General features: G+C 37.6%; 2 protein-coding genes and 1 non-coding gene across 7 annotated transcripts; 1 reads left to right on the forward strand and 2 right to left on the reverse strand.

Moving 5' to 3' along the window:
* Positions 1–236: 236 nt before the first annotated feature.
* Positions 237–3341, reverse strand: LOC147848298 (urease accessory protein G-like). Its single transcript, XM_087338519.1, has 7 exons — positions 3175–3341; positions 2794–3009; positions 2609–2669; positions 1779–1980; positions 1295–1416; positions 1034–1138; positions 237–459 (listed from the first exon to the last, which is right to left on the reverse strand). Exons 1-7 carry the CDS (start codon positions 3336–3338, stop codon positions 373–375), a joined length of 957 nt encoding a protein of 318 aa, XP_087194645.1. The 5' UTR covers positions 3339–3341; the 3' UTR covers positions 237–372.
* A 10950-nt stretch (positions 3342–14291) lies between these two features.
* Positions 14292–14363, forward strand: TRNAQ-CUG (transfer RNA glutamine (anticodon CUG)). The gene has a single exon. It is a non-coding gene; the product is annotated as a tRNA-Gln (tRNA).
* A 3451-nt stretch (positions 14364–17814) lies between these two features.
* On the reverse strand, positions 17815–23513 carry LOC147848300 (putative methyltransferase PMT23). Of its 5 annotated transcripts, none has more exons than XM_087338514.1 (10): positions 23379–23513; positions 22746–22827; positions 21803–22642; positions 20808–20957; positions 19984–20254; positions 19797–19907; positions 18865–19039; positions 18518–18787; positions 18235–18429; positions 17815–18146 (listed from the first exon to the last, which is right to left on the reverse strand). In XM_087338514.1, exons 3-10 carry the CDS (start codon positions 22604–22606, stop codon positions 17933–17935), a joined length of 2190 nt encoding a protein of 729 aa, XP_087194640.1. In that variant the 5' UTR covers positions 22607–22642; positions 22746–22827; positions 23379–23513; the 3' UTR covers positions 17815–17932. The 5 variants fall into 5 exon arrangements, with proteins under 5 accessions (XP_087194640.1, XP_087194641.1, XP_087194644.1 ...); XM_087338515.1 differs by having other exon boundaries at positions 21803–22645; XM_087338518.1 differs by having other exon boundaries at positions 22746–22818; positions 23379–23511.
* Between the last annotated feature and the right edge of the window lie 2275 nt (positions 23514–25788).

Here is a 25788-nt window from a genome sequence, read left to right on the forward strand (position 1 = left end):
ATCAAGTTGCCTAACACATAAAAATTTCTGCAAGCCACATGTGCATATCATATGTAACTCACGCCACATGCGAAGAGTTCGAGTCCCTTGTCTCCATCAATGATATTGTTAAGTGAGAGAGAAAGCTCACACGAAATTTCAAAAAGAAAAGACTCAAAAAAAAATTCAATGATTGATAACTACTTTATTATGTTTCCTTACTCAACAAATTTGCAGTCTTTTTCCCAACAGTCAACTCATTTAAGTGCTTGCTAATGATTGCCATTATTAGTAGAAGACCATTATAGAGACAATGCAAGATAACAAGAGATAAAAACCTTAAACTCTCTTTATTTTCTTCCTTGCTTCAACTAATGATGATAGTGGCCTAACTTATTTAAGCCTTCTTCCCCCTGTTGCTTCCTTCCAGACTTCCAAAACATGTTGCACAATTTCTGGCACTCCAACACCATGTTTCACCTGCAACAAAAGTAAATGGTTTGAACCATGAAAGAATCACAATAATAATGGTACAATATATTTCATACAATAGCCTCCCAGATCTCTCACATCATACCATCTGACTTGCAATCAATGTTTTGGGAAAGGTACCCCCTCCACCAAAACAGCCATTTAAATATTTGAGCTTGCCAATTGTAGTAATGAACGGAAGAACATAAATATATAAAAAATGCTTTACATGTTCAGAAGTGTTGAGCTCAATAATTTATTCTTTTTATAATGATCTACAAACATCATTCCATTAAAACCTTTGGGATTTCCTCTTCTTAATCCATATATAAGACATATCATTGATGCAAGTCATGAGAAGAGATGATTGGCACAATAATAGAATCTCTTACAACCAAATAGAATAGGGCATATTAGAGAAAACAAACAGAGATTTCTAAGTCATGACATGATGTATTGCCCTTTAGTAAGTAACAAACTAGCGAAGCAGAAGGATATGTAGCCTGTCTTAATATACAAACAAAACATGAAAACAATATCATATGTTTTAGAGAAAATTTAACGTGAGCATCTATTGACCTACCTGAGCAAACACAAAAGGTCCCCCATCTCGCATTTTGAGAGCATCTTGTTCCATGACTTTCAAATTAGCACCCACCGCCTCTGCCAAATCAGTCTTGTTAATCACCTGCCATCAGATGCATATAGATATATATATCTATTCAGATAGGGAAGGATGGATGTGTATAAACCCGATAAGGGCTCAACCACATGTGGCCTAAACAAATAATGTGAAAATTGCAACCCCCCCCTTGCCCCCCAATATTTGAATAAAAAATCTCACAAGAAGGTCAGCTTGAGTGATGCCGGGACCTCCTTTCCTTGGGATCTTATCACCTCCCGCAACATCGATAATGTAGATGATGTAGTCTGCCAGCTCTCTGCTGAAATTCGCAGCAAGATTGTCTGTGGACATTCCCATAAAAAGGATTCAGAATTACCACTTCATATCTAAGAAGAAACACATCTAAAATCAGAAGTTTTACAGGCTAAGGTTTCTACTCTTTCACAAATGACACCCTCTGCTGGAATTCTTCCTATGAAATCTCCAGGAGGACATCTAAGAGCAAAATGTCTTACATCTGGAATCCAAACACGCTTTGAGATTCCAATGTACAGCCAAAGTAAAAGAGTGTTTATTGATGTCAGTTGTGTAAATCGCACACGTACCAATGAATGAAAGCACTCATCTATGTGTGGCTTTCAAGGACTACATTAAATGTTCTTGAAAAGAAGAGAAAAATGAAATCTGTAAATTCGGACTTTACCTCCTCCTGACTCGCATAGTAAAATATCTGTTGAGAACTTCCTTGAAAGTTCTTCCAATGGACCGAGGTTGATACTAATATCTTCTCGAATTGCAGCATGAGGGCAACCACCTGTTTCAACTGCTGTTATTCTTTCTGGTGCAAGAGCACCATGTTTCACCAGAAATTCACCATCTTCTCGGGTAAAAATATCATTCGTTACCTGCAATAAGATGGAAAGTGTATGATTAGTATGATATCAAAAGAATAATCTCATTAATTAAGTCCATAATATCTATAATTTAAGCCCGTGAAACTTTCTTTATTATTAGCCTTAATTATTGCTTGCATTGAGAAAAATGATGTCACGCGTGAAACATTGATTGCTGTAAGTGTATGTCATTAAAAATTGACAACCAAAACTGAGTTGGGTTCAGTGGAGCAGCATAGCATTATGCCATAAATTTCCAAATCCTCACAACTACCTATGAAAGAAAGAGGCTTGGCTTCATGCCTATTACTACCCTCACAAATGAACAAAACACTGGGTCATCCAAAAGGTTACAAAAGACCAAAATATGCGACAGGGTAGTTGCTCCCCTTTTCCTCACAGTGGTTCATAATCTTGCCATCATGAACAGTTGGCCATCAATACATGAATTCAAGTATACACCTATGTATGATATATTATTGTGTATAGATATGTATGCATGTAAATACATACATACATATACACACGCACTCAAGATAAATAGCTATATTCATAAGCATAAAATAGACGTTAGAGAAAGCTTATTTCCACGGGAAAAAAATACTGATTTGAAATGACTTGGTTGCATGAGCAAACTCACCGCTGCAATGCTATAGTTGTCACGCAGTACTGTGCACAATGCAAGCATAAGAGCTGTTTTCCTGCACAAGGATTTTATACATAAAATCAGGCTCAGGTTTTTTTTCTATGCACAAAGGAATGACAACATTTTCTTAGGGAAACAAAAACAAAATAACGATAAAAATCGATTAAAATGATATTTACCCACTTCCAACAGGACCACCGATGCCAACAGTAAATGAGCGCTCATTGAAATCTCGATTCGAAAGCCGTTGAGCCCTTCTTGTGAAATAACCTGGAGAATCTAAGGGCTCATGAGTGTGTGGAGCCAACCCATCATGCGAATGATAGAGCTTTCCATCTTTACCAGACCAATACCCACCATCACCATCAACATCAACATCACCAGTGCCTTGGCCGCTGACAAGAAGCAATTCGGAATAATTAGAAGAAGCACTTAAAAAGAGAGATTATTAACAGTTCGAAATCCTTAAAATAAGAAGAGGCTCTATCAAGTTCATGGATCAAGACCCTCTTTTTTGCACAAAAAAAGAAAGAAAGAAAGAAAAAACAGAGCATACATACGTGTGGTCATGATGGTCTCCATGGTGATGGTGGTCATGGTCTCCGTGGTCATGGTCTCCATGATGATGGTGGTCATGGTCTTCATGGTCTTCATGGTCATGGTCATGGTGGTCATGGCCTCCATGGATATGATCAGAGATTAGTGCTTCATCACTACTTGCCATCTACCTCTCACGAGACAAAACGAATAAAAATCTCGGACACACAAATGTATAAGTATCTGTGTATGTATGTTAATATATTATGCATCTATGTATGTATGTATGTATGTATGTATGTATGTATGTATGTATGTATGTATTGTGTGTGTGAATGCATGTATGTATGTATCTATGTATGCATTTGTATGTATGACCCTCAATTTGTTATTTTGTTTCTTGTTGCTTCACAATCTATGAAGAATTGGCAAAGAGGAATAAAATAAAGACAAGTGGCAACCTTTTCTCAAAGAAAAAACGTGGGAACTTTGATTTCTATCGAGGAAAAAAAGAAAAAGGCGTTAATGTTTTTAGTTCACGTTCTTTTTGGCATTTTAGATCTCTTTCCTTGCACTTGGTTTATTATAGGTTCATTTCTAGGGGTAACATAGCGATTACTTTTCGAATAAGGGATAAGGTTGTACTCATTTCGCGAGCAAGTGGATAGCAAGCTTCTCAATTTGGGAGAAAAGCTTTTCCATGTTGACAAGCTCTTAAAAGTTCTTTTTTCCTCTCCATGACTCATGGTAACTCCCCATGTCACTCCCATTGTATGGTGTGTATATTCATGGCTTAGATTCATGCTCATTCTTGTATTTTATAATATTTCAAAAAAGAAAAGGAAAATGAGGTATATGTGTTTTTTTATCTCGCAAAACAAAAGAATTTGGGGTTCTGTGAGCGAGTGCAAGGCCTGGACATGACTATTTTTCTTTTCTAGTGTTAGAAGTCACAGATTCATTTTCGTTTTTCGATTTCACCAACGGAAAAAAGAACACTTGTGTTTGAGTTCAACCAAGTTACCAACCATAAAACCTAGCCTCAAGTTTTTTTTTTTCCAATTATTTTGAAAAAGGAAAAGAACAATTTTGCATATGGTAAGCAACTAGACTCTAGTTTTCCTAAATATATTGAAAAAGTAAAAGACAAAAAGACAAAAAAAACAAAAAATCAAACATGCGTTCAATGGAGAGCTTGAACATGGGTTTTCTTTTATCTTATTTTATATTTTTTCACTTCTTTTTTTTGAAAAGTAAAAACCAAAGGTTAATTGAAGGCTTGGATTTGATACCCTTTCTTTTGAAATAAGGAACAATCACAAGTTGGTTTCCTCCTTACGTTCATGTTCAGATTGAGTGAGAATTGTGCTCAAAGAAGTAGGAAATAAGACGTTTAAGTGAGTCCATTTGGAGTAGAACACCATTCAAGGGATGATCGTGTCTCTCCTACTAACAACATTTTGCGACCACGTCAAAGTTGCTCAAAACGTAGTAGCAAAAGGTGATGTATGTTTAATGCTTGCAACGAGGTGACTTTGGATAATCAACCTATAACATGTACATTTTCAAACAAGAAGGCCACATTAACTCTTTGGCCCCCTCTTATGTAGCCTATGAGCCATTGCACATGTTCAATAAATTGTCCAACATATTTGAGTAAGTGGACCTTATGTACTTATGTTTGATATTGAACAACTTCCACAAGTAAAGTGTAATCTATGAGGACAACCTACAAGTCTATAGAGGAATCAAGAGAGCAAATGTAATGGGAGCTCACCCCCTAACAATGGTCCCACTTTTGTCAACCTAGAAAGTTTGACCAACAACTAGGCAACCATGCAACCAATAATAGATAGGTGTCATTGTCCACCCCGATCTCCCTCACTTTTTCCATTTTTGAAACTCATGTTACAACTTCTATAAAGGGACCCATTTTGAGCACTTGGCCATATTGCTCTCAACACTTCAATGTTGTTGGCATCAACCTATTGAAGCATATGATGTTTAATCTCTCCTTGGTAGAACGAACTCTTGATTGGTCACATCCCCACATTCAATACGCTTTACACAACATTACAATGAATATTTGATTAAAAGCTTTTCTTTTAGGAGTACAACCGATTTTATGCTAACTCCCCCATGAGATTGTGCCGCAATTCCTTATTTGGTTTGAGTAATGTTAAGTATTTTCCATACTTTTTGTTACTCAACAAAGATATTGGCATCGATATGAGATATGAGAGTTTAGGAACAAAGAGAAGAGGATGAAAGATGGTTAACTAGAGAGTTTAAAGCCTTATGGCTACACTAGTGTAAAAAGGGCCAAAACTTTGTAAAAGATAATGTAAACAATTGTTGGATTGTAATGGCTAGATTGGTTGTCGCAAAACTATTTGGATACATATAGTTGAATCAAAGGTAATTGTTGTCACAAACACACCAATGTGTCTATGACAATTGCATAGTTTGGAGAAATGGTTAAGAGAGCTTATGGACAAGTTATCTTTCAAAAGTACCATAGCACCATCAATCATGTTATCACCCTTTGAATATTAATGGAAGAAAGTTGCTTGTGAGGTAAGGGTCTATATTATTGCTTCATGAACTTCAAGCAAGCTTTTGATATGGTAAGTCATGAGAATCTTTGGAGGTGCATGGAAGAACTTAGAGTTCGAAATGAATATATGAATGAAATTTCAAAATCTAAGGGAAGGTTATATGGAGCGTGTATGGGCAATAAAATTTCAGAATTTTAAATAACATTATTGGTGTTAAACAAGGATACCCACTATCACCAACTCTATTTGGTCAACTCATTAATGCATTAGAATAAATGGTTGTTAAGCTTGTAAAGGAGGAAGACGTTTAAGAAGTTATTATCGAAAATATAGACATAATGTTTTTATTGTATGCACATGATGTGGAGCTTTTTGCAAATACTTTGGGAGTTGCACAAAAGCTTATGAGGGCCTTGGAAGATTTTTGCATGTATACTAAGTTAAGTGTTAATAGCTCTAAAACAAAGATTATGATTATGAAGCGCCAAAACAAAGATAAACAATGTATTATGTACAATAATGAGACACCTAAAAATGTAAAAAGCTTTAAATACCTTGGCCTCAAAGTTCCCTCAAATCATAGTTGGAATGAATGTGCCACTTAAAGGCAAAAAGGAGAGCATATTATGCTCTTGAAAACACATACAATGCTGGAGATATTAAATGTTGGATCCCCAAGAAATACATTTCAACACGTTGGTGATACCAGTGTTTCTCTATGAGGTGGAAGTATGGAGCGGTAGCATCCCTAAGTCCACTTGGAAAGAGTTTGAAAATGTCTAAAAGCATTTTCTTACAAAGTTTCTCCAAATCAAGAAACAAAAAGTATACACCCTCCGACTCCTTTAGACAATAGCATTTTCCATTGAGATCATGGTCATGGAAAGGGTTGTGGAATGCATGCTTAAGGTTCGAAAAAGTTCCTCACGTTGACATCCTAAAATCGCATGAGAAGCAAGCAAAAAAATCCAAAAGACACATAAATGCAAAATTTGTGTTTTGGTTGGATGCAAGATATGGAAAAATGGTTTGGAACATGGGATGCAACATGCTTGCATCATGATGAATCAATAGATTCATCTATGAATGAGGCTTGTTTGCAACACTAATGTATCAAGCATAGAAAAAATGTGGAGACTCACGCTTCACACATTATATTACATATGTTACACCAAACTAAAAAAACCATATTTGACTTTTGAAGAAGATACTAAAATATATCTACCGATTACTCTTTCTCTTGGGAAGGAGTCATATACAAGATGATATGTTTATTTGGTTCCATAGGTCAAATTTATAGGGGAAAATAATTATTATTCGTAATGAAAATCAAGGTAATGTAAGGAAATATACATTATTGTGTTATGTGTAATTGACTAACGAGTCAACCAAATCCATTAGCTAGGTATTTTTGCATATGTACACTGTAGATTTTTGTGCTTGGGTATCGATAATAAAAGAAACACTTATATTCGGATAAAATGGAATTGCATGCTAATCAAACGACTTATGAGGACTAGTATTACTACAATAGTTGGTTTGATTTTGAGGTTACTATCCCGAAAACTCAATCGTTGATACGAGTAATGGTTCGATCAATGAAAAATCCATCAATAACTCTTTTTGGTAAGCGAGTTGTTGAAATTGTCTTTTTGGTTAAATGATGTAATTGGAATTTCAGTAGATACACAATTGTTTAATTATGATGCAAATGCATACAACGAAACTATTCAATCAATGATAATTTATAATGAAGCAAATATTCAACTACTTTTGCAATTAGTGTCCTAGTGATTGTTAGTTGTTGAATGACTAAGTAGTTATTCAACCTCCTTGATTAGAAATAAAATTCCTAACATCTTCTGGTTCAGATAAAATATGATTTGCTTTGTTCAAGTAGCAATTATAAACACAATTTAGGTCCGATTGAAATTCAGCCATTTCAAACAAAGTGTTTCCTTTTATATGAAGCACTTCTAGAGGATCTTGATTCGAATCTAAGGTAACATTATAGTTCGAGTTTTAAATACCTTTTTTTGTATAAAAATGTATTAGCAACCATGTTTACGAAGGTAGTGACTATCAACGCACCGGAAAGATTGGCAAATATCTGAGTACATGAAAGAGCTAGTTATATACGTGTGATAATGCTTGAACTAAGCCGAATATCTTCTCACTTGTTATGGCTTGGACCCTTCCTTGTGGATATCGGTGCTCAAACTCCCTTTTTCTATATATTACGAGAAAGGGAGATGATTTATGACTTATTTCAAGCTGCTATAGGTATGCAAATGATGCATAACTACTTCCGAATTGGGAGAGTAGTTGCGGATCTTCCGCATGGGTGGGTAGACAAATGTATCGACTTCTGTAAGTATTGTCTTCCAAAAATTGGTGAGTATGAGCGACTAATAAAATAGGTTTCGTGAGTAAGGACGTTTGGTAATTGGATCAATAAACCCACGAACATTTTGAGTAAGAAAATTGAAATGCAAGATTTTATTTCTTCCATCCCTAAACTTTTTTTGCTTTTTTTATTATCTTTAGAATGATGAGGAAGAAACGGATACTCAATGTATAATGAGTAAATATGATCACTAAGGTTGAAGTGATTGAAAAAGAAAGTCACTTCAGTAGTTTCTGTTCAATCATATGGAAAGTTGTATTCGATGAGAGTCGTACATGCAGTTTGGAGAGAGGTCTTCGACTAACTAATAGATCCAAGAAAACAAAATAATATCTGAGATACCATTGGGATAAAAGAATTGAATGAAATCTGACATATTTGCAACCTCACATTGCATCGGAGTAGTGTAGCGAACAAAAAACAGAAATATAAAATTGTGTCCAATATATCATAATCGATTAGTAAGCATGTTGGTTGATTGTGCCTCTCTTTCTCATGCTACTCTATTGGTAAATTGTTACATTGCCAACTCTAAGGCCTTGGCGTCAAGACTCAATTATCACATTTGTTTGTTTTTTTCCTTAATTGAACAAATGATACCACTCTCAAGTCCGTAGTTGAACCTCTTTACCTTCTTTTGATGTAATCAAAGAAGTGACATTGATGTTGGTTAGTATGTTGAACTCTTAATCCAATAACCTACATTCAAGTCTCCATGGACTAGGAACTCTAAATTGGCCAGTAACTTGAGGTCAAGGGTCCTTACCTATAGACACCTATAGTTGTTATGAATGATCTTATACTGTTCCACGGTCTAGTGGTTAGGACATTAGTAACCCGAGTGCAAGTCTTAATGGAACCTCTTTGAATAGTTATTGTATGTTTGAGCATTAATCCAATGTGGAGGTGACAAATAAATATTGCTCAATATTTTACACACAAATCTAGTACTCATGTTGAGAATCAAACTCAACTTCCCTAGTGTGGGAACACACATTAGGAATACCCAAGTGTGTGAACATCCCACCTCCGTTGTATCATAACTAATGTGTCATAGAAGTTAAGTCCTATGTCACATATTTCATAAGTAGTTAAGACTCCACCTCTTTCCCAAGAGGCAGTTCTAGTGAGAGAACTTAGAGAGAAGGTGACTACATAAGCACCTTCTCCTTTTCTTTGTAATTGTTGGCTATTGTTCCCCTTGGTAATACAATTTCCCATGTTTTCTACATACGTTGTGTTCTCTCTCTCTCTCTCTCTCTCTCTCTCTCTCTCTCTCTCTCTCTCTCTCACACACACACACACACACACACACATCTCTTTAGTTGCACAAAATCACTCCTGATTCTTTACATGGTATCAGGGCGATTGGTAGCTTGATCTAAGCCCATCCTCACATGTTGTGTATATGCCAACATTCACGAAGAATCGACCGATCGTTGTAGCAACAACTTGCACATTTCGTATCAAAGAGAAGCAGAAGAAGAAAACTTAGTAGCTCCAAACAAGTCATTTCAACATGAATACTCAAATGGGAAGCGCTCTTCCTATCGAGAAACTCAATAGAAACAACTTCGCATCTTGGGAGTACAAGATGCACCAATACCTTGTCGGTCAAGGCTATTGGAGCTATGTCGAGGGAGCACAAGAAAATCAACCCAACCCGGCACATGCCGACCACCCAGCTTGGGAGCAAGCGGCGAGTCGTGTGTTGCATTGCCTTGCATCATGCGTTCATGATCACATACTCGACTACATTCATGAGGCCAAAACGCCAAAAGAGGCGTGGGAGAACCTCAAAAAGATATTGACGGCCAACATAATCGCACGAAAGCTTGAACTCCGCCAAGAGTTGAACAACACACAACAAAGGGATATGTCAATCGACAACTACACCTTGAAGATCAAGGAGTTGGGTGAGTCCCTCAGGTCAATCAATGTCAACATTGATGACGACGAAATGGTGCAGATATGACTCGGAGGCCTAGCACTTCGGTTCGGCATCATACGGTCGTCTGTCCTTGTGAGGGAGAATCCTCCTCCTTCGGTCTCTATTCGATGTTATTGGTCGAAGAAAACCACTTCAGAACAAGAGGCAATGAATCAGACGGACAAATGCTCTACGCGAGTTTGGACGAACAAAGAGTGCAAGACCATGGAAGAAGGGGCCAATCAGGCCAAGGCCAAAACAACCAAAGGCAGTCCCATGAACACAACTTCTTCTACCAGCAAAATGTTGCAAACGCGCAAGGCAAAGCATCTAGTAGAAGGGGGAGCAATCATGCCGGACCTAGTTGTCAAAACAACTTTGCCCAATGTGGATATTGTGGCAAATTTGGCCACTAGGAGGTAGAGTGTTGAAGGAAGAACAATGAGTCGGCCTCCACAAGTCGACAACTCACCAACTACACCTCAAAGTCTGATTACGAAGATCGTGGCGGAATGTTTGTAATGAGGCACAGAGCAAACTCAATGTCAGCCTCCAACCTGACCAACACTTCCAACTCAGAAGATGCATGGTTTGTCGACTCAGGTGCATCCAATCACATGAAGTCTCTTAAAGATTGGTTCTGAGAGCTAGGAAACCCCGAACAACCCGACTATGTGGAAAGTAGGGATGACACAATTCACCCCATTAAACATGTTGGTAATGTCCCATTTGACGAAGAGGACGTACATCAAGAACGTCTTGCATGTTCCGACAATAACGAAGAATCTGGTCTCTGTCAGCCAGATTGTGGAATAGGGCATGCAGGTTTGGTTCAACGAAGGAGGATGCTTCATAGAAAAGGAAGGCCGAATTATCGCTCGCGGTCGAAGAGAAGGTCGGATGTTCATCCTCAATTCTCGCGAGATGAAATCGGCAATGTTGCCAAGGGCCATAATGCCAACATCGACATAGAGTTGTGACACAAAAGAATCAACCACATCAATATCCACAAGCTCAAAGGAATGTAGTCGAAATGAGTCATCATCGGACCCCCGACCTTTACCGAGAAGGAGATTGTAGGCATATGTGAAGCCTGCCAATTCAGTAAACAACACTGACAACTGTTCCCAAAGGAGAGGAACGTGAGCAAAGGAACCCTAGATGCAATACATTTAGATGTATGGGGACAAGCCCAAACGACAACATTTGGTGGTTGCCAATATTATGTGACATTTATTGACGACTTCTCCAAGCATACCTGGATATTCCATATGCGGCAGAAGAGTGAAGTGCTCTCACACTTCCAAAAATTCAAAAACGAAGTCAAAAGGTAACTGGACATCATGTATGGTGCCTTTGATCAATCATCGACAAAGAGTACTTCTCTGACACCTTCACAACATATCTTTGACAAAAAGGAATCCAGTGGGAGTTTACTTGCCGACACACACCTTAGCATAATGGGGTAGACAAACAAAACAACCGGCATAGAGTCGAGGTGGCAAGGGCAATGATGGATGAGAAACATCTACCAAATTTGTACTGGGTTGAAGCGGCGAACATGGCCATCTATCTAATGAATTGATGCACAACATTCGGAGTGCATGATATTACCCCCCACGAGAGGTTCTATGGAAAGAAGTCAGATCTATCCCACATCAGGATATTTGGCTTGATTGCATACATACATATTCCCGACAAGAAGCGTCAGAAGCTATATCCTTAGTCAAAGAAATGTATCCTCATGGGGTACTCACTCAATCAAAAGGGGTATAAGTGCTTCGACAAATCGGCATCTTGGTACACAACCGACTCAACTCCCTCTAATCCGACCAAAACCGATTTCGACATAGACTCGAAGGAGGTTGATTGTTTAAGGCTCACAAGAAAGGAAAAGTCCAATCTCAACAAGGTTGAGTGAACCACAAGAGACTCCAAGCAACCAAAGTACATCGCGGCCAAGTCCAAAAACAAACAAATGGAAGGCCAAAATGCCAGAGTACAAAGGCTCAGATAGAAATGAATCAACTCACTCACTCGAGAGTGGGTATGGTGGATTTGATGTGCCTATCATGAGGACACTAGGATCCAAGAAAGTGTTCACGAAGATAAGTGAACAACTTTGTCGGTCCACCCGAGAGAAAAACATAGTCAGACAATTCGGTTACAACGATTACATGGCATACCATTATGTGTTCATGATGAAGGTGGCGATAGTCCAAGAGCCGGAAAATGTTTCCGAAGCCACGAAGGACCCACGATGGGTCGAAGCGATGAATGAGGAGATGCAAGCACTTTCCAAATTTATTGAGACGTGGGATCTTGTCCCCTCTTCATCCCATCAAAAGACAATCGGATGTCGATGGATATTCAAGGTGAAGCACAATGCCGACAACACTATCAATTAGTATAAGGCCCGACTTGTGGCAAAAGGTTATGCGTAGACACATAGGGTTCATTATGAAGAGATCTTTGCCCCGGTGACAAATATGACTACCTTTCAATTGTGATCGCGCTTGCAGCAACCAAAGGGTGGCATCTACACCAAATGGACGTCAAGAACGCCTTTCTTCAAGGCGAATTAGAGGTGTACATGGTACAACCACCCAATTTCAAGTCAAGCACATACCCACAAGCGGTATGCCGACTCAAAAAGCCTCTCTACAACCTCAAGCAAGCACCTAGAGCATGACATTTGAAGATAACCCAATATCTTCACCAAATCAGCTTCCAAATGTCCAAGTCCACCAATTCTCTGTTCATCTGGAGTGATTCCAGAGGACATGTATTTATCATAATATATGTAGATGACTTGGCCATTGGGGGAGAACATTTAGTAGATATCGATCATATCAAAAAGCTACTCTCTAGTCGATTCGAAATGAAAGACATGAAGGAGCTTCATTACTTTCTAGGCATAAAAGTCATTCGGACTCCTGACGACATCATGATCTCCCAACGATATTATATTCTCAATCTTCTGTTCAAGTTTGGGATGACAGAGTGTAAGCTTGTCGCTACCCCTCTTGATCGAAACCTAAAGCTAGATGCCGAGTTTGGCACAAAAGAGTGTGAGCCGATTCTCTATCGACAGCTAGTCAAAAACCTAATCTGCCTCACCATTACTTGACCCGACCTCAGCTACCCAGTCGGTCTCCTTAGCCAGTTTATGCAGACACCACGGAACATTCACATAGATTGTGCTAAACGAGTGTTATGCTATGTAAATGGGACAATAGATTATGCCATATCGGCCACACCGAGTTCACCTAGTTCACTTGAAGAGTACACAAATGTCGACTGGGCCGGCTATAAAACCGTTAGACGATCAACATCGGGCTTCGTCTTCTCCCTCGACAGTGGAGCCATATCGTGGAGCACTAAGAAGTTGCCAGCAGTCGCATGTCGAGCACAGAGGCCAAATACAGGGGCACAACAATTTCCACATGTGAAGCCATTTGGTTGACATGAATATTGAAGGATCTGGGCGTTCCCATCACAGATGCGATTCTCCTCTACTGCGACAACATGAGCAGTATTCATCTGGCTCAGAACCCTGTTTTTCACATTCAAACCAAGCACATCGAAGTGCACACTATCATTTCATCTGAGAACGTGTACAGGCCAAAGATGTTGACTTGCAACACATAAGTACGAATCTACAAACAGTCAACATCTTCACGAAGGCCCTGGGAACCAACAAGCTGCGGCAGTTTGCGAGGAACCTGGGTCTTTCCATTGCTAACCAGCCGAGCTTGAGGGGGAGTATGGATAAGGAGTCGTCCGACATGAAGTCGAATAGGGCAGAACGAACATAGAAGCTGGAGCTGACTTGAAGCCGATTTGAAGACCAATCCAAACCAACTATTCGCCGACCGAAAATTGTGTTTGAGGGTGTGTGTTGAGAATCAAACTCAACTTCCCTAGTGTGGGAACACACCTTAGGAATACCCCAAGTGTGTGAACATCCCACCTCCTTTGTATCATAGTTAATGTGTCATAGAAGTTAAGTCCTATGACACATATTTCATAAGTAATTAAGACTCCATAAGCACCTTCTCAGTCCAAGAAGGGTCAAATTCAAGTAGGGTTGAATCCATCTATTCCATTGCAACCCCTCGAAAAATATGTGTCCTAACAACTAGACATTAAAAAGCAATGGAATAGAATGTCTAGTTGCAAATTAAAAGACATAAATTATATACGACATATTGTATAGTGGTATATTAGTATTAATATATATGTGGTTCCATGGTCTAGTGGTTAGGACATTGGACTCTGAATCCAATAACCTGAGTTCAAGTCTCGGTGGAACCTCCTTGAATAGTTACTTCATGTGTTTGAGAGTTAATGCAAACAATGTGATGCATGATGACTATTATGTGGCTACGATAGTGGACCTTATATCCAATGTGTTACATGAATATGTCAAATGAATATCACATAGCCTCTTATGTGGTTAGGACATTGAACACGAAAAGATCTCTCCTATGGTTCAATGCTCTAGTGGTTAGGGCATTGAACTTCAAATACAATAACCTAGGCTTGACCCTTGGTGGAATGTCTTATTCTTTTTCCTAAATAGTTATTGTATACCTTTAACTTTTATAATGGTCTTGTGGTTAAAGACATTGGAGTTGGGCATTGAACTTCAAATACAATAACTTAGGTTCAAGCCTTGGTGGAATGTCCCTATTCTTTTTCTTAAATCTTAAATACTTATTGTATATCTTGAAAATTTATAATGGTCTTGTGGTTAAAGACATTGAACTTTGAATCTAGTAACCTAATTTCAAGCTTCGGTCAAACTCTTTGTATGGTTCCATAGTCTTAAATAAGGATTAGGACATTGGATTCTAAATGTAGTAATCCGAGTTGAAGCCTCGGTGAAACCTCCTTGTTCTTTTCTTAAATAGTTGTTATATACCTTAAATGAATCTAAACAAAAGTAACATCTTATATGGTTCCATGGTCTCATGGAATCTAGTAACCCAAGTTCAAGCCTCGGTCGAACTCTTTGGATGGTTCCATAGTCTTAAGGGTTAGGAAATTGGATTCTGAATGTAGTAATCCAAATTGAAGCCTCAATGGTATAACCTTGTCTTTTTTCTTCAGTAGTTATTATATTTTTGAGAATCAATGCAACCAAAGTGATACATGATTATCAGAAGTGATATTTACACGCTTGAAGTATCAAGCAATTGTTTGAGGTCCAACTCAGTGACAACATAGTCTTGTTGATTTGTTTAGTCAAATGAAAAGCGGGACGGGTGTTTGTCATCCCAATGATTGTCAACCACTAGTATTGACTCGTCAAAAGGTTTAGGGGTTAGGACATTGGATTTTGAATATAATAACTTTGTAGGTGAACCACCATATATCTTTTCTTGAAATGCTCTTGTGGTCTAGGGGTTAGAACTTAGAACATTGGACTTAGAACAAAATAACTTGAGTTCAAGCCTCAATGGAACCTACCTATCTATTTTCTTGAATAGTTATTACATGTTTGGGAATCAATGCAACCAAAGTGATACACGAGGATGGGAAGTGAGAAAATTAGTGCATCAAATGAAATAGAAACAATTAAAAAATTGTTGTTATTGCCCTAGATTAACAATTAGGGGTTATATTCTTTACCATTCTATCCTTTCATGTTATTAGAAACATGGATGCTTGGCCCATAGAGGTACTAGCCAAGTAGGGTAAATAAGTATATCATAAAGGTTGAGAATAAGCTCAATCACATATTGGCAAAACAAGCTTGGAACATAGAATACAAGGTACAAAAAACAATTATGCGCAAAATCCTCTCATCTAGTTGTAGAATGGGTGCTTGGCCCATAGAGATAGTAATCAAGTAGAGTATACAAACAAGTGTATCGAAAAGGTCCAGAATATGTCGATCACATATTGCAACAAGAAGCTCGAAACACAGAATGCAAGGTACATAAACAATTAAAAGCCAAATCTTCTCAGCTATCATCTAGTTGTAGAATGGGTGGTTGGCCCATAGAGATACTAATCAAGTAGAGTATACAAACAAGTGTATCGCAAAGGTCAAGATATGTAGATCACATATTGCAACAAGAAGCTTGGAAAACATAATGCAAGGTACATAAAACAATTAAAAGCCAAATCTTCTCATCTATCATCTAGTTGAAGAATGGGTGCTTGGCCCATAGAGATACTAATCAAGTAGAGTATACAAACTAGTGTATCGAAAAGGTCAAGAATATGTAGATCACATATTGCAACCAAAAGGTTGGAACACAGAATAGGTACATAAAACAATTAAAAGCCAAATCTTCTCATCTAGTTGGATACTTGATGTTATGAAATTGTTCAAAAGATGGAGAGTAACGATCTAATAATGCTCTCAACTATTTTGGGGTGTATAATCAAAGCATGGTTAGTTTATTTGTATATGTTCTTACGTGTTATTTAATATTAACTAGTAAGTTTAATGCTTAAGCCTTATTGAGTCACTAGTTAGCTTGTTGGTTTAGATAACCATTTAAGAGAGGCAAAGAAACTCGAAGACTTCACATATATCACGATATATGGGTACTAGTAGCTTGAGGGTTCTTGATGACCACTCTTGCTCTTTTCACCAACAAAACGGTATACAATGATCAGCCCCAATATACTACTTCGGCAATAGGGTATACCAATTCTCGCGACGGTTGTTGTTGGCCATCTGGTGGGTTTTAGTATTTAATTAGACCACTTTGTATACAACAAACCAACATTTATAAAGGTTTTTGTACATTCCAACCAAAATACTAAGAAAGTGCAAGGGCAAATGTTGACCCAATAAAACAAAAGAAGATACTAGAGTATTGAACAGGAAGTCAAACGTCAAATAGGCATTAACCAAGAGATATCTCAATAGACTGGGTGATGGAGGCACGATATTCCCCCATCACCCACATCCATAAAAGCTCAAGTGTTCACCCTCTTTGGAGTGTGAAAGGCATAGATTATCAACAATATTCTTTAATTCAATGTCATTATCACCATGTTGACTCTTTGCCCCCCACCCCTCCTTTAGTCTTAACTTGAGTGATTTAAGTCAGTGAATATTGAGTGCAATCTGATTAATTAAATAAGTGATAAGTGATTAAGCACAATGCATTGTTATCAGTATCTAAGAGTGTGATCAGCCAAACCATTGTGTCATGAGTATTGTGTGCTTCATATGCCTTTGATTGTCTTGTTAAGTGTCAAACCTAAGTTGCACAACACTTGGAAGGTGAGATGGTTTATATCCCATGCCCATCCTTGTTAAGAAGTTGTGGCCGCATGTGCTGCCCAAGACCAACATGATGGTTTAGAATGGACTCTCATGTCCACAACTTTAGTACTGATACCATGACAACACTTAATGACCACAATGGACTACACTAAAAGTAATGAATGTTGTTTCAGATTGGGAACAAAGTGAATTTCAGACGATAGATCTACTCACCGCCATCCAAGTTCTCTCTCTCTCTCTCTCTCTCTCTCTCTCTCTCTCTCTCTCTCTCTCTCTCTCTCTCTCTCTCTCTCTCTCACACACACACACACACACACACACACACACACACACACACACACCAAACAAGCAAATATAACCTTAATTAAGCTCACTCCAAATTTCGAAGTCTATATTGAATGAGAGATGGCAATATAAGGATTACAATATAAATAGTCATTGATGCAGTCACTCATCCTTTCCATCTCAATGACTCACATCTATGTCAAGGAAAGACATTCAAACTAGAAAACCCCACATGCAAGATGCAGATGAACCACATTTTCAATTCCTTTTGTTTGACATATGTCATTGCCAATACACATTTTGCATCAACATTTTCCACTACTTACAAGGCAATTTGTCTTGGACATCATGATGTGCTTTCTGGCTGCGGTCGCCAATTTGTCTTTTGAACCACTAACAGTCCCTCAGGTTCTTTACCATACTTCAAGATGATATTCCAGTGTAATGATCTCGAGACCAACTCTATTTCAGTGATACTATCCAGACTATCTCGGAATATTGCCCATCCTAGTGGTCGCAAAAGACGATCCATCTCCCCAATGGTACTTTTGATGTCACATCTATGTATATTTCAAAAGACAGTTTTAACCTGCTAGAAGATGCTCATTAACATAAATTAGCATTTGACTCAAGCGTTAAGAGTTTTACCTCTTCTTAAGCTTGTCAAAAAGGTGAACTGAGTGAAGTAGATCATAGGTTCTTGGATATGAGCTGAACGATTCACACCAATCATGGTATATCCCAAAGAGACCCCTGTCATATATGATTGGCAACATATCAAGAGCATCATACTGTATCACATTCATAACCCACACTGATTGTGATGCCAAAGCAGCTGCAAAACTGTAACAATACAAGAAATAACCATAGGCTTAATAGACTTGCAATATAAAGTCAATCCTAGTAAACACTAAATGACTAAATTTATTACCCTCCATATCCTGCTTTCATATCCATCACATTTCTAATACTGGTCCAATCAATACCAAGACCTCTGAGATATGACTTTTCTACAACATGCTGCCAATATTTGGTATCAGACAAAAAACTAGCTGCGTCTGGCTTATCATATAGGCCTTTTTCATCGCTCAACCACATTGGTGCTGATGTTAGTCGTAACGGCCACTCCTGCGGCCACTCTAAGCCACGAGAAGCCTGCTGAGACGGAATTCTGTGTATACATGCATTCATTGGGATATACCTTTCATAACAAAATCAACAATGTGAGTCATGCACAAAAACAATGTATTGTACATTGTAGAGAAAAAATAATCTTACCAGGCTGCATCTGCTTTATCATCATCATTACAAAATGGGGGGTAATATGTCTTTCGATTTTCATAACAAAAATTTGACATTGGTTTCTGAAAAATGGCAATTCCTATTCCTGTAGATGAATCTGTTCTCTTTACAATTAGTTTCCAGCATATTGCTGCTGTCAGGACTTGCATTTCTGCAGAATTAAACATTTAGGTAAGTCAACATAAGAATGTTTATTAGAAGCTTTCACATGATAAGAATGGTCCATCATAAAAACTTTACATACCTTTCTAAATCAGAAATTAATCATGACAAGAACAATAAAGATGACATATCAAAAGACTCATAAGAATATTATTGCCAAACAGGATTTGAAGCAGACAGAAAAAACAAAAATAAAATCACCACAAAAACAAAGGAACTTCACAATTAAAATAAAAATAGGGTGGTGCAAACTGCAAACCTATATAAAGAGTTGTCCTATTTTCAGCATTAGTGCCGAAGTACAGTATTGCACATTTATATGGCAGCATAGATACCAGGGCTAAATGGATGAGGCAACAAATTGCTGTTCAATAGAGGGGAATCCTTCAGAACCAACCATGAGGATGTCTGGGAGATGTTTGCAACCAAACACATTAACAACGCAGCATAGTAGTTTAGAAGTTGCATGTATCATATTGTGAGGCATAAAATAAAGAAATGAATCGCTTGAGTTTCATCAACATGACCTTCTTGGAGGTCAATGGAAGAAATAAAAATAAAACAAATAACACAAGAAAGACAGAATGGAACTAATAAAAGAAAAACAATAACCAACGAATTCATATATAAAGCCTTGATAAACACCAAAACTAAAAATCATTAAAATTCCTGCAATATCCAAGAAAGAATATCTTTTTTTTTAATAGCTAGCTACCAATCATAATTATCAAGAAAGAAGAATTAACCTTTCCAAATACCCTTGTCTTCTGCACGTGTCGAATAGACTGGTGTTGCAGACCAAAGAAAATATCCCCCAGGTCTTAGAACACGGTTGAGCTCAAGCAAAAGTTTTCCATCTGCAAAGCAACAAAAACATATCAAATGAACAACTGTCACTTTCCTGGACCAACAAAAAGCAGTCAGGCCTTCTACCTTCAATATGCCAAGGCACCCTGCAGCGAGCACAGTGAACCAAATCAAAAACATTGCTTGGAAATGGAAGCCTTTGGGTCCCCATAACTGCTGAAATTGCAGGAATTCCACGTTCAAGCGCAAGTTGAATTTGTGCTTCATGCTCATCCTTGGGAGCAAAGGACATAGTAAGAACTTCCTTATCCAATATGTAACCACCAAAGCTGGCAACTCCACAGCCAACATCAAGAATAACACGTGTGCGACTTCCCCAAGCAACATTTGGCAATGTCTGTTTATACCACATTCAATTATGTTAAAGTTTCTGGATCCCATTTTCGATGAGTTAATCCACAGTGTATCCAGCACACATTAATGTCAATTGCACCACCACAGATACAGCAAAGAATATGTTATGCCCCTCCCAATTTCATATTACAGACAGTGATACTCATATATTATATAAAAACAATGCAGAGGTTTTATAAAGATGCAGACATGAATATTCAATGCAGAGAAAAAGATAGTGACACTGTATACGCAAGATATGCATATGCATAGATATATACCATAAATACATCTATAGTATACAAAGAAATATATTCACTAAAACCACGACATCCACATGTTCTCTTTATATGCATGCATGTGTGCGCCCGAACAGCACATATTTCTATACACATCTGCACAAATTTATAATATGTATGTGTATCAATCATTCATGACAGGCATGTAAATTCCAGCAACATACATATGCATGCAAAATGGTCCACTTACAAGGATGCATAGTTTATCACTTTCAGGTGCATGACAAAAATACACTTGAAATAGGAATGACCTTTGACCTGCTGAATGAACTCAATGTAGTGATGAGCACCATGCTTGAATTGAGTTCCACCTCCTGGAAACAAAAGTTTCTCGCCTGATCTCTTCACCCAATTCTGATCTTTTTTGTAAGACACCAACCCTGGATGAGGAACATTGCTGTACCAAATCTGTACCATCAATTAAGTAAGAAGGGCAGTTAATGCAGTTTCAATTATAACGCTAGCATTATTAACTATGGCAATAGAAAGACAATAGGAAAAGAAAAAATTCAAGAAAGGCGAACATAAGAAAAGACAACAAAACAATGGATTAGTTATATATGCAAAAATTTCTCCTTCCCTAATCGGTAACTTTAAAGGTGGATTAAGAGTTTCCAGTTTCTACATTGTTAGAGAAATAACTAAATTTTTATGCTGTTAGCAAAATGGCCTAACAGCTGCAGCAATCAACTAAAAAACTGAGGAAGAAATTAAATGAAACGTTATATTAGCATCTTCAAATAGCCAAAGATACCAATTGAGACGAAGCATTACATCATTGTGAACCTTACAAAGTCTCTTGTGAAACAAAAGCAAAATGAAATTGTACCTAAACTAAGTAGCTGCCATATGTAACTAGGTTGTAAATCAAAGAACAAGGATATATGGGCCATATGTTACACCACTATTGTGCTCCCGAAGAGATTCTTCAAATTTTTATTTCTTCACTATAGATATGCCTTTGTCATCTTCTGATTGAGATTTACAGATTTACTTTCTACATCAAGACCATGCACAATAACAATTTGTTCCAAAGAAAAATGGCTTTACAATGAGATCCATTGTCCAAAATGCATCATATACACTAATGATTTCTCTTAAAAAGATCATATAAAAATCCATTTTAAAAAACAACAGGTCGAAACAATAACATGCATATGATAGCATTGGCTAATAAACACGAAATTATTAAAAGAGTACAATATCTCAGTTTTAAAATGTCTATAATATGAAAAATAATACAATTTAAATACCTCATTCCGGCTTTGCGGCCACTTAATTGGTTTGCGATAGCCTTCAGGCAATGGAACTAGGCAAGATGGTGATGTGCTTGGGCAATGTCTTTCACGATGTTCATAGTGTTTGGTACTAGGAAGAATTCTTATTGCTTCTTTGTTATCCAAACATGGGATATAATCAATTGCTCCTTCAAAACTACAGAGCTTCCACTTGCTTTGGGATTCAGGCATCCCTTGTGGTCTTTCACTTGAGCTTTGAGTTTTTGTCTTCTCTATCACAACTTCATGTACCTTGCTTTTCTCCTTTTTGGATTCAGTTTCTTGTGTTTCCCAGTTATTTGTATTTTCCTTATTTTCAATCTGGATCTGTGATTGTGCTCCACCATTTTCCTCTAGTCCACTCTCTTTCTTTGGTTTCTCTACATTCAGTGAAGTTTTTTCTCCATTGTTTTCATCATGTTTAGAATCCTCTTCATTGGATTCTTTTCCCCTGTCCGTGTATTCAGTTCTCTCTTTTTCCTTAGTTCTCGATTCTGGTAGCTCCAATTGAGAAGTCCCATCAGCCATTTCCTCATTTTTCTGCAGATTCTTACTATTACTTTCCCCAAACTCTTGATGGATATCAATAGAAGTTTTTTCTTTATACACTTCATCTACAGCCATAGGTCCATTTCTTAGTTGGTTGGCAACATCATTTCCTGAAGGATTACTCAGAATCCACATCCCTATCAAGCAAAGTGCTATAAAAACTGCAATTGTGGCCAGTACATAGAATGAAGGCATTCGTTTGTCATTGATAATATGCTTGTTTGTAGCCATATTGATGTTTAATGCAGAAACTTTAGCTTCCTTTATCTGCTGAAAAGATCAGAACAATCATTAGATAATGTGGATAATCACCAAACACACACAAAACCATATTCTTATCTGATCACCACAAGACACATACAAAAACTACATTCTTCTATTATTCATTTATCCTTTTTTGGTGCAATCATCCTGATGACACCTTCCTTATCTGGTTTACTTGCCTCTCTCATCTGCATATAAAGGCATGCTTTTCTTGAATCATGGCATTATCACGGCGTTAAGTTAAAAGCAAATTTTCGCATCAGACACTGTATTACATACTGGATATGCATCATGGTGTATTAGAATCCACACTTTGTATCATGTAAACTGCAGACAACATATATCCGTGAAGTGACTTCCAATCAAGAAAGAAACATTAGCTCTTAAAAACCAACCAAACTGCTGTGCATACATTGTTATTATGCAGTAATGATATGTTTTGTGATGCATTACAATCCACAGGTAATGCAGATGAAAATACAGAAGGAGTTTTGTGATGCATTACAATCCACAGGTAATGCAAATGAAAATACAGAGGGAAGCGATTGTATATGTCAATAAATACATGCTACTTATGCTGTTTTTGGAAGAATCGCGAGTGCTTTCAAAACAAAGCTTCGCATATAACTTCAAAGCATTGACAATGGAGAATATATGAGACAGTTTAAACAAGCCTCACACACCATCTCAAAACATGTACTGACAGAGGAAAATAAGTAATGGAATTTGCTCTACTTACATCCGCGTGTTTGACAGGGTTTCCATCGCCAAACACAGATTAGCATGCCATGTACAAAAGAAAAGGAGAAGACAGGAATCAATCACTGAAATCAATCAAATCACCTTCAAACTTTTGAGTCATTTCTTTATCAGGAAGAAAAATCATTCTCAAGGCAACCACATTAAGGTTTATGAATTTAATAAGAGTGCCCTTTTGATGAGCCCACATGTCGCCCAACATTCTCTCGATTGAATGGAACCAGTGCCTAGGCCCACTTTGTCGTGTCGATCATGTACTATTGTTTGGCATCAAAGGACAAGCCTAGGTGTATTGCTCTCTCTCTCTCTTTGTGGAGAAGATAGTCCCACATTGGAGTGGAACAAGAGAGCTCTGCGACACTCGCGTGCACGAGAGACAATATATGTCAGATAAATTCCGAATGAATTGCATCTGAACGTTTGTACCGTTCTTGCTAGTACATGTTTTCCAATGGAAATCGCCAACCATTTATAAATCCTTGCAGGTTATGAGACGTTTTAGTCATCGATCTTGGAAGATACTTGATGGGAAAGAAGGGCCCTAGTTTTATATCCAACAATAGTGATTGTTGGCGTCATTCATTCTACTTTTGAACCTAACTTAGAACATGTGCATTATCTATCTTTTTCATCCCCTTTCTGTCAATGTTAATCATATGACCATGTTTTGGCTTTCCCATAGATTAGTGTTTTACTAAATGATAGCTTACTATTCTTTAATAGTTACAATAGGAACAACCATCAGTTCCAAATGTACAATCTTTAGCCGTTCTTTGACCCCACACAAAATCGATCGCACTTGCAAAAGATGTAGGAAATGCTTTGATATTAAATGATGAACATATAGTGCTTGATCACTACTTTGTCAATGGCTTTTAGTATGAATTTTTATCTAGGGTAAATATTTTGCATTTTCTTGAGATCAATTTAATTTCAAGATTTTCCATGCTCTCACAACTTGTTTAGCGAGAGAATTCACAACATATTATATAGCTAACTAAATGTTTATTTCCACTGACATGCTTCTAAATATACACATTATGCTCCTTATATTGGTTCTTTATGAGAGAATGCATACAAATATGTATGCTCACACTTTATTCAGGAAGGAAAATTGTACATGTGGAAAAAGAGAAGTTGTGATACAACTTGTTAAACGAAGGAATATCATTCATAACCTTGTCTAAATAAGTCACGAACAAAGAGATGATACATCATTCTTGTCACAAAACAGTCCAAATGATATGAGGGTGATTATGGATGCCCTCAAATTGTATGGATTAGCTATTGTATTGCATGTTAACTTCAACAAGTCCAAACTTCTACCCTTGACACCATATAGTTGGCATCAACTTTTGTGGCCAGGTCAAGCTATTAGCCCAAATGAAATAGTTAGACATCTTGACTATCCTTAGGATTGAATGCAACAGGGAAAAGAAAGGTTGAATGGGTTCTGCAAAAAGTGAGACAAAAGCTAAGCTATTAGAAAATTGCAACATGGCCACTCCATGTCAGACTGAGGATAGTGCAATCTATAATCATGGCTTACATGCAATATTACTTAATTATGATTGATTGGCCAAAACACATGATACAAAATATTAACTCAGAAATCATAAGCAGATTTTGGTGCTCTAAGCAGTCGCATAGAGGTATACAACTCCTATCACTAGAGAAGATATGCACTCCACGATTGAGTGGAGGGCTAAATATTCTTAATTTGCAATTGCATATGTTGGATAGGAAAGTTTTTTTATTGCCAAAATTTGTTGAAAAAACTTTGCCTTGGGCAAGAATGCTATCTGATTTGTTTGATCATTTGAAAACCAAGTCATTTGGCTCATGAGATACTAACCATTGGGATGTAGTGTTTGGAAAGCTTAACAGGCACATCAAAGGTTGTTCGTTTAGCTCAAAGCTTCTAAAGCACTGGAAGGAAGTATTGCACCACATAAAATGGAGAGGTAGGAATTCAGAATCAAGGAACTCTTTACACATCGAAAGCTTACACTAGAGTGCTATATTTCCATAATCACTAGCTGAACAAGAGCCTAGGAAAGCTTATTTTTTAGCAAATAAGGGGTTGAAATCAATTGCAAATGTGGTAAATGACCAAGGTCACTTATTGTAGTTCAATGACATGACATGTTGTTATAGTCTTGGGCCACATCATTGCGTTATCTGGAATCAAGTCACTGAGTTGGCACTTTCCTTAGTACTTGTGCCACCTCTAGATGGAGATCGTTGGATTCATGATTGGATGCTACAACGCTCTCTCTCTCTCCCCCCCCCCCCCCCCTCTCTCTCTCTCTCTCTCAGTAGGGAAGATTTACTTGCAATTCGGATATGACAACTTCAATCAAGGACAGAAGCCATAAAAAAAAGCAGCT

Source organism: Azolla caroliniana, unplaced genomic scaffold (assembly GCF_043228905.1).
Source record: "Azolla caroliniana isolate FFs.n. ecotype wild unplaced genomic scaffold, voAzoCaro1.0.p SCAF_409, whole genome shotgun sequence".
Classification (NCBI taxonomy): domain Eukaryota; kingdom Viridiplantae; phylum Streptophyta; class Polypodiopsida; order Salviniales; family Salviniaceae; genus Azolla; species Azolla caroliniana.